General features: G+C 44.9%; 1 protein-coding gene across 4 annotated transcripts in view; it reads right to left on the bottom strand.

Moving 5' to 3' along the window:
- The window catches only part of LOC113579380 (guanine nucleotide exchange factor VAV3), a 78,267-nt gene that overhangs the window by 8,074 nt on the left and 60,193 nt on the right, over positions 1 to 10,000 (bottom strand). For all 4 annotated transcript variants that reach the window (XM_027013279.2, XM_027013281.2, XM_027013280.2 and 1 more), the window contains 6 exons: positions 7,741 to 7,871; positions 4,259 to 4,324; positions 3,591 to 3,622; positions 3,024 to 3,140; positions 2,037 to 2,124; positions 789 to 891 (listed from right to left, as the gene is read on the bottom strand). In XM_027013279.2, coding sequence (XP_026869080.1) covers positions 789 to 891; positions 2,037 to 2,124; positions 3,024 to 3,140; positions 3,591 to 3,622; positions 4,259 to 4,324; positions 7,741 to 7,871 — 537 coding nt within the window. The remainder of the gene's footprint in view (positions 1 to 788; positions 892 to 2,036; positions 2,125 to 3,023; positions 3,141 to 3,590; positions 3,623 to 4,258; positions 4,325 to 7,740; positions 7,872 to 10,000) is intronic.

Below are 10,000 nucleotides of genomic sequence, written 5' to 3'. Positions count from 1 at the left end.
TTAGATCTTACAGATCCAAAAACCTCGTTTCCATCTCAGGCTCTTTCTAGGAACGTGTACAGTTGAGCGGTGCACTCTCCACAGCAGGCCTGCATGGCTAGCACATCATTTCAAAGCCATCAGTTCGATGAGAGAGAGTCTCGTGGGGAAACATGACTTAACAGTGGGGAGGTTCGGAGCCGCCTGCACGTGTATGTGCGTTTTACGGCTCATGGTTTCCAAAAGAGCATAGGACACACTCTGCCGCCATAGCAATTGCCTGATTGAGCAAGCTAGGCATGATGCAGACGAGCTGGAGCACAGCTGCTGAAGCTTTACAGCGCCAGGAGACAACAAACACCACATAGTGAATGACTATTCCAATACCTGTAGTATACACAAACACGCAAATAACCAAGCAAGCAAATAAACAAATTTTAAACTTTGCTAGAACTGACTCTGATTTTGTATTTTCTGTCATAAAATATGCGTGTGAGCTTGGTCTAAGGAGCACCTTCCCGACAGATCAAACACACCTGTTTTTGGAACAAACCAATGAAAATCTGTTCAGACCAGCATGATTTCTCTGCCAGAAAAGGATGAGCAGGAGGAGGACAGTATGCAGGAGAAAGTGTTGTGGGCGAAGTGAGGGTGTGATGGGTGGGTGAGGGTGCTATGGGTGGGACATGTGGGTGGAGTAAGAACTTTGGGTGGAGTAAAGGAGCTGTGGGCAGAGTAAGGTTCCTGTAGGCTAAGAAAGTGTGGTAGACAGAGCATGTGTGCTGTGGGTGGAATAAGGGCATACTCACTGGTTGCTCCATTCTCTGGCTCCCTGTAGGCAAACTGCAGGGTGGTGTCCAAAGTCCTGAAGCCCTCCTTCAGAGAGTGATTTTTATAGTACTCAATCAGCTCCTGTAAAAACAACCAGTTTTTACACAACCAGTTAGGGATACATACAGACACATATGAGCAAACACACATATGTGTGCACACTCATGTGCGTGCACACACACACACACACACACACACACACACACACACACACGCGCGCACACACACACATACACAGTCATGCACATGTAGGTACATAAAATAAGTACTGAGAGCAAAAATGTCTGAGCCGATTCAATAAGACTGCAGTATTCACCATTTTGCATCCAGTAATGCTCTTTAGGTGACATTTGCGAAATCGAATCTAAAAGCACTTTCAGAAGTAAATGACAAAACCCGCTCGATTTGCGTATGACATGATGATGTTAAAAGGCTGCTTCTATGAAGCCTTTTAAAAAGAAAACAAATGAGGCAATAACAATGCACAATAGATATCTAATAATAATGTATAATAATAAATGGTGCCATGAAAACTCTAATCCAAAATACAATATCCCCACACAGGACATAATTTTCTTTACCCAGCTTGCTAAATAATGACAAGAAGTCTAAATACGCGTCCAGCAGACAGAACACTCAGGATTCCATTTTGAAGGGTTCAAATAGCATAGGGGGCTGAGTGCATATTTGAAGTGTCACGGACTGCTCCTCCCCCATAAGTCACGTGGTACAGCCCGCCGTGTTCAGGGGGATCCACATGTACTGTGTTTGTGTTGTAACCACGCCCCCCCAGGGATTGCACACACATGATCAGGGTTTAATGTTAAATGTCTCATGTCTATTTAAACCCCTGTGTGTGTGTGCTCCCATTGTTGGTCATTGTTGCTACATATGTGTCAATCCTGAGTATTCTAGCCGTAACGTTGTTTTGTGTAATCGTCTATTAATGTATCGGTGTTCTATGTTTAATATTAAATGTACAGTCATGTTTTCCATCAGTGTTAAGTGGGTGCCAACTTTGTTGTACATGTTTACTGTCGTTGAACGTCTCACGTTCTCAAGGAAGTCTGTGCGTCCTGTTCCGCGCCCTGCGGCACTCGGGCCAGCAGTAACGTTACATGAAGACAGTGGAATATAATGCCCGCAAACCTTCACACACACACACACACACACACACACACACACACACACACACACACACACACACACAAGCGCATGGTGCTCACCAGGATGCTTCTGAACCTCCTGTTCTCGGCGATCTGGAAGTAGCCATCCCTGGTTAAGATCTTGATGTGCTTCACATCGTTGTTGTATCTACGGCACATGGCAAAGTGAGAAGAGTCATTTAGAGCTGAGTGCTACAGTCCATAATGCACCCCAGGAGCAGAGCTGCCCCAGCAGTATGGTACAGCGCACAAGCCTCTGACCTCTGGAATGGGACAAATGACGGGACCTTATCAGCTTCACTTCTCTAATTTTCCTTGGTCTCTCTCTCTCTCTCTCTCTCTCTCTCTCTCTCTCTCTCTCTCTCTCTCTCTCTCTCTCCATCTGTTTAGATATTGTATCTTTTCTACTCCATTTTTATGTGATGACCTGAACAATAATAGCCCTCTGAATCAGTAAGCCACTTAAACATATGCCTAATATGTTCAGTATCACAAGCTGAGGGGAAAATGTCCACTGTTGAAATGAAAGGTCTGCTGTAAGTGTGTCTACTGATGTGCAGTTGTGTCTTCTGATAACTTGGTTGTGTCTGCTGATGGTCTGACTGGACATGCTGGCCTAGGATCTAGTAATGGTTTATGTAGTTTATGTAGTCTGTGTTTATGCTGTTCAGTTCTCTGTCAGCCATCTCTGTTCTGTTTCCATACCCACTCCAGCACTTAGGACTTCACAACCCTCCTAACATGTACTCTCTCTCTCTCTCTCTCTCTCTCTCTCTCTCTCTCTCTCTCTCTCTCTCTCTCTCTCACACACACACACATACACACATACACACATACACACATACACACACACATACACACACACACACATACATATGCAAGCATCACGACAGACACACCACAGGGACTGGTCAGCACACTGTACATACACTAAACACAGACACACATAACTAGCAGTCTAGACTCTGTAATTCTGCTAGAAATGGCATTTGATGAAGGCCATGATTAAATGCATAGATGCGCAGAAGTGTAACCACGGCGACTCACTTGATGCTGATGGCGTACTCGTTACTCTCTTGTCCTCGGTGCCGCACCAGATACGTGCTGTTCTTCCTGTTCACAAGCTCCGCCTCTGCCTGAATCCGCTGCATTCGCCCCACGAACCTGCACAAAACATGCATGAGTCAAAGGTTAAAGAACACAGACGTGACAGACAAAAATTAGGCTCTGCATAGCTAATTAGACTCAGCATGGGGGGTAACACATTGAATTCCCCAGTGCCCATCCCCCCAGGGAAGAAGTGTGTGTTTATCTTCTCATGATTTTAATGGGTAAATGAAATATCAAAGACTTAACACTAACCCTGTGCTTAAGAAGACTCTAGCATTTGAAATGCACAAGGCTACATAAATAGTTACTAATATATTATTCCTTAGTATTATAAAACATATCCCAAATATACTGCCTATTAGTATTAGTAAGAATATTAATAAGAATTGTGAAGTCTCCCTGGGTGTTTTATCATTTGTCATTAAAAAGATGCTTAAACATTGTAAGGGATACAAATACAAATGTGACATCAACTGTGAACATGTGAACAGATTATTAACTCACCATGGCTGAGGGGAGTAATCAATAGGTTTGGCCTGAAAGGAAGATAAAGAGAGACCCAACAATTAGAGAGAGAGAGAGAGAGAGTGTGTGTGTGTGTGTGTGTGAGAGAGAGACAGAGAGAGAGAGAGAGAGAGAGAGAGAGAGAGAGAGAGAGAGAGAGAGAGAGAGAGAGAGAGATAGCTAGAAATAGACAGAGTAAACCAACAAGTGACTTTGTTCTTGAAATTCCCCTCTAACCTATTTTTTAAACATAATTATTTTCAGGAATGTGTGTCCTCTTGACTTTACGGACCTCTCTCAGCCGCCTCAGTGCTCATTCTTGTATGTTTTGTGTTTAAGGCCACAGGTGGTTTTCTAATTCTCAGACATTTTCTGCTTCTATCTTTATCTGTACACTGGTGTACAGAGGTAACAGTCAGCCAATGGCCGTTGACTTCAGATGGAGGGCAGGGAAGTGTCACAGAGTCTGGTAGAAAGGGCCAAGCAGGGCGAAAAAGACACACCTGGTGCCGGAGGTGTACCGAAAATATAAACCCTACCCTGACGCTCAATAAGACATTCTGGCCAGGCAAAACAATATACCACAAGCATACACACGTTATGCACAAACAGACGTACACACAAGTATAAACCTTTAAAAAAAAAAATGGTTGAAATTTCACACTCACACATGGGAAAGGTTTCACAGCATCACTGGGGAAGAAGCCAACCTCTTTCGTCATCAACACCTTCCCCTGCAACCAGGACACATCATTTCATTAAGTTTAGTTGGACAACTCCTTTTCAGTAATTCAGCAATAATTAGCACACATCACCCAGCATGATCCATTTAGAGCTAGATCTTAAAGGCAGAATAGGAAAATCGCCTTCCCTTAATAACTTGTTTTTATTGCCTTGTTGGAAAGTAAATAAATATCATACTTATATGAAGATACTCCAAACACTAAGTGCTTTGGATTTTTTGAAACTCATTACAAATAACGGGGTTTGCTTACTCTTAATTGAATGAACCCCCGGAAACATTACTTAATGAATGGACCTTGGTTAGCATTATCAGAATGAGATTTTGTTAGCCTTGCTAGCTGATCCCTGCCAGGTGTCAATAACTGATGCTCACATCTGGATTACGGAGAAGGTCGATTCCTTTAAGAGAAGTGAAAGGTAATCCACAGCTTTGCCGAGGGAGAGAGAAGCAATTTAGAAAGAAGACAGGAGACTGAAGACAGGGATGATTGATTCAGTAGGAGGAGTCCAAGTGGAGATACACATTTAGAAACAGAGTCACTCCATTTCAGAGACTTACCTTGACTGAACTGCACTACAATAAAAAAACAAACACTTGAATTATTGTTCCAAGATGCTTGATTTACTAGAAAGATTTACAATGAGAAAGCACTGTGCTGTTGCCAGAAGAATATGGGCCTGAATCCTCATGTGGGACCTTTGGGCCTGAATCCTCATGTGGGACCTTTGGGCCTGAATCCTCATGTGGGACCTTTGGGCCTGAATCCTCATGTGGGACCTATGCTTTCTGCCATGGCAAGGCTACTTGCTGCACCTTTCTTCTGTTCATCCTGCTGGGAGATGCTAAAAGCTCATAGCAGTGCCATCGGCCATCGTCTTCGAACTAACTCAATTTGTAAAGTGGTGCTTAAGTGACAGTGATGCGTTTAGTGCAATGACGTTTCACCGGCGCCCTCCGGTGGGGCTGTTCTGCCAGCTATGGCTGAGATGGGCCCATGATTGCTATTAAACTTCCTAACCTTGTTAACCCACGCAGAATATTGGGTAAAATTAAATTAGAGCAATTGATCATGTTTGTATTCTCATCTACAGAGGGTGAGAATTGTCTGAGTGTTACCAGGGTGACCAGAACTACCCGGACTACCAGTGTTACCACGGTTACCAGAGCTACCCGTGTTATCAGGGTTACCTGGGATACCGTTGGTTCCAAAATTACCAGGACTGTCAGCCCTGCCAGTGCGATCAATTTTATCAAGACTACCAGGGTAATGAGGGTGTTGAGAGCTACCAGACCTAGCAGCCCTGAATTACCAGTGTTACCAGTGTTACCCAGTGCTTGGTCAGTCATACTGAGTAGCAGCGAAGGTCGGTAAGACACAGACTCATGCCCATGACCACTCCACCATCTGAATATCTCATCATGCATCAGCCGCTTTTCACACTGCCAGCACAAACAAGGGAGGGGACAAACTCCGCCCCCAAAACCAGTCTGAGAGCCAGGCTCCTCCCAGAATGCCGAAGGCCCTGGACACATCCTCAAGCCTAGCGCGGATAACCAGTGCTGTCTGACGCTCACCACAGCAGTGAGACTGTGGGCTCCTGTGATAATCCCCAGAACGCATTAAGCAGAATCAAGCAGTGCAGGGAACAAGATGGGCAATACTATAGCACACACACATTATAGACTCTGTACTGTGACCTTATTATTCAATACATATATATTTATTGATAATATTTATTATATTGCTCATTTAGTGTCCTGTGGTAAACGCATTATGAAACATTAGTATTACTGCTATGCTGAGTCTATGTATTCACCTCTTTTACACCTCCAAAGGACAAGCTAAACAAGCTTCTTCTTACAGTGTATTGTACACTCATGGCTGGGTTTAATGATTTTAATTGAAATGAAATTATTTATATTGAAGTGAATTGAGCCTTCTTGAATTCAACTGCGCCATATAGAACTGAATCCTGCTTTACCAGCCTGAGGGTTCATGAAAGTAAATGCTGTGGGTGCCTGTGGAATGCCCCGCCCACATATCTGTGCCACGCGTACACAAGCGTGGCATTGTTTTGACAGTAGGCGCCAGGCATTGAACTGTTTGTTCGTGTGCACATGGGCGTTCTTTGTTTAAGTCTGTGTGACGATGATGTGATGAAAAACCTTCATTTCTCTCTGTATGTGTCATTTCTCTCTCTCTCCATGCTGTGTGTGTGTGTGTGTGTGTGTCTATGTGTTCATGCCTGTGTGTAAACTCAGTGGGCGGTGTGCTGGCGCGTGTGCTATCTCAGAGAGCCAGAGCGACCAACAGCTTGCATCAACAGCTCAGAGTGTTGACAAAGGGCGGAATCAGACGTCGCTACACAGACTGTCACTCTGAGAACAGCACAAACAGGCAGCCAGACACTCAAACTTCTTTTCCACCTGCCATCAGCATGCAACCTGCACACACCTTCACCATCCAGAAAGGAAGCACTAGGGCCAGGTGGGGGTAGGTGCATTAGGTAAGCCGCTCACAGCGAGGCTGGGTGGGGAAGCAGTTTATCAAAAGCAGTGCAGTGCTGGAGGGAGAGTGTTCTAAGTCATTCCACTGCCACCATTTAGTGATGACCTCTGAGCTGTGCTGTGTTTGGGATGTTGGGGCTTGCTGGCCAGCTCTGGAGGCGGACAGGCTCACAGAGTGTGTGGACCTCAGCTGGGTGTGGATGCAGGCCGGCCAGTATCACCTAGTTTGATGGGGAACATCCACATTGCTCCACCTCCCAAGGGCCTGGGACTGCAGATGGGCAAGGGTAGTGTGTGTGTCTGTGTGTGTGTCTGTGTGTGTGTGTGTGTGTGTGTGTGTTTATGAGGGTAATGTTAGATCATGCACAGTAAGGATCTGAGGGTCTGCTAAGGACAGCCAGGTCTAAGCGCAGGTGCTCAAATATGCTTCTTGATTACAGTGCCTCCACTGTCTAGGTACCCAGCATGTTAGCATCTTAATCATTTAATCCAATCTTGTTTTATTTGTATGGCTTTTTACAGCAGACACAGCCAAAAAGTAGGAATCCAGGACTAGACAGTCAGGATGTAAAGGAGCTTTAAAAGAAAAGTACAAACAGAGAGCTGCTTAATATACAGACACAGATGGAAAGATGTTTAATGATCAGCTTTGAAAGCTCACAGAGGATGTAGTGCCATCTCTGACTGTTCCCCTCCACAGGAGTGTGTGTGTGTGTGTGTGTGTGTGTGTGTGTGTGTGTGTGTGTGTGTGCGTGTGCGTGTGCGTGTGCGTGTGTGTGTGTGTGTGTGTGTGTGTGTCTGTGTGTGTGTGTGTGTGTGTGTGTGTGTGTGTGTGTGTGTGTGGGTGCGCACTTGACTGTTAAAGAAGTGGGTGGAAGATGATATGAAGCTTCTCACCTGCCACCAGGAGCTGTGGAGGTCTGCACGAATCAGCTCTATGATGTCGCCCTCCTGCATGTTAACAGGGGGACCACAGACAGGACTGGGGATGCCATAGTAGTTACGTATTGCGAGCATTTTGGGCAGGCCTGACAGTGGAAAAACAACAAATCAGTTGTTTAATTAACTCGTATTACATGTACATGCGAGAATGAGATGTTATTGTTGTGTGAAAAGGATATCTTTTGTCTTATAAAGCCTTGCATTTATATTTATGTACTAGAAGAACAGGTTGTTATTGGGCAAGCTGGCATACTCTTGTGTATGTTTTTGCACTGACTAATATGCAGTGTGTTCCTTATGACCAGTGTATTGTCTCAGCCCTGTGAAGGTATGAAGAACACATGCACACAAACACATCCCAACCAAGCAACTGCTGTGGTTAATAATGAGGTACTATGTATGTTTCTGTCTATTTCTGTTTCTAATATAGTGTGGAAGGGTATGGAAGCAAGTACACCCAGGAAACACACACTAAGAGCCTTTCACCTCAGCACTACAAAGGCGTCTACTACCGCTGCCCAAGGTCACCCGCCGAGAAAGAGAGACAGAATTGCAGAGGGAGAGAGAGGGAGAGAGAGAGAGGGGGGGGGGGGGGGAGAGGGAGAGAGAGAGAGTGCGAACTATAAGCACTATGGCCTGGATGTTACCCTAATTGGTGATCAAAACCATGTTGTTTTTTTAGTAACTGGAGCACGCCGAGGTCTCACAAGACTGCAGGTGTCTTGAACCGAACCTCGCAGAGAGTCTGTGTAGGTGGTTGCACGCATGTGTGTATGTGTGTGTGTTGTTGCTGCTATGATGATGAGAGGTTTGTGGAAGCAGGTGCCAGTGCAGACCCCCAGCAGGTAGTGTTCCAGTCTCACACCACCCCCTCACATACCCAGTCAGCCCTGCACACTGATGCTGTAGCTTTACACTGCCACGCAGAGCTATGTGTGTGTGTGTGTGTGTGTGTGTGTGTGTGTGGGTGTGTGTACACGATGTATGTGTATGTGTGCAATGTATGTAAGTGCACACAAACCTTGCTCAGGAGACCTAGCTCCCACATACCACCTCTCTGCGAGGGAACGATCCTGTGCCTACAATACATGCTGCAGAAAATGTTTCTCTCTTTCACCCCCTCCAAGATCACTTACAAAACCGTAGCTGGGTGTGATAGAGCTCTTAAATGTAAGTAAGGATACCCAAGAGGGAGTGGGAAATAGAAAAAGTGACACTAAGAAGAGTGAGAAAGTGAATAAGAGACAGAGAGATAGAGAGAGAGAGAGAGAGAGAGAGAGAGAGAGAGAGAGAGAGAGAGAGAGAGAGAGAGAGCTCTATAAGTGTCCAGTGTAGTTACCAGACAACTGCAGTTAAAAGGCAGTAGGAGGCTATGTTTGTGTGTTTGTCTTCCTCAGATTAGCAGCTTCTGTCAAAGTGAAATTCCAAAAGGACAGATCAGTCAGGAAGACCAGTTCTCGTCTAAAAACGACCCACTCTGTGCGGCCTATATGGCAAACAAGTGTTCTATGAGCATAAGGTTTAATAAAGCCACTGAGCGCAATACCCTGCTGGAGCCTTTCTAAGTGCTCCTCACACACAAGAACACATAACCCTTGTAGGAGATTTTTTCTTGCATTTTTCTCGCATTGCAATTATATGTTTCTACAATTTGGCCATTGTGATTTGGCTACTGTGAGTAATTGTGAGACAGATTCTTTTTCTACATCATCAGTAGAATGTGTTTTATCATCAGTAGAATTCCAGTGTGCCTGTACTCCTGATAGGGTTAACACACCTGACCCCTAGTGAGGCGGCAAACTACAAGAAGAACCAGAATCACAGATTGAGATGCTGATAGAAGCAATTGCAGTCTACTGTGTTTGTGGCTGAACTTGTTCCTTGGCATAAGCTATTTGCCTTCTAGTTAGAAAGCTTACTTTTCAGGTTTCTGCTACCATACTGCAACACTGCAAAAACAAGAATCAAATATCTATATGCAGTGGATTCTTGTTCACTCAGAGGGGAGCTGAAAGGTATTACCATGGGCTCAGATCCATATATTTAACTGGGTTCTACAAACACATGCTGAGGTATTGGGAGTATGATTCTCTTTTTCAGAGTTGCAAAACTGCAAGAACACATGATTACACATGATTATTGTCTAAGTCAGGCAGCATGCACCAAACACAGTGGTCATCTAACTGTGTGCTGGAGAGAAGGTCCACCTGCTCCA

Source organism: Electrophorus electricus, chromosome 10 (assembly GCF_013358815.1).
Source record: "Electrophorus electricus isolate fEleEle1 chromosome 10, fEleEle1.pri, whole genome shotgun sequence".
NCBI classification, from domain to species: Eukaryota; Metazoa; Chordata; class Actinopteri; order Gymnotiformes; family Gymnotidae; genus Electrophorus; species Electrophorus electricus.
Note: the sequence above shows the minus strand (reverse complement) of the source record. Positions and strands in the feature narration are given on the sequence as shown.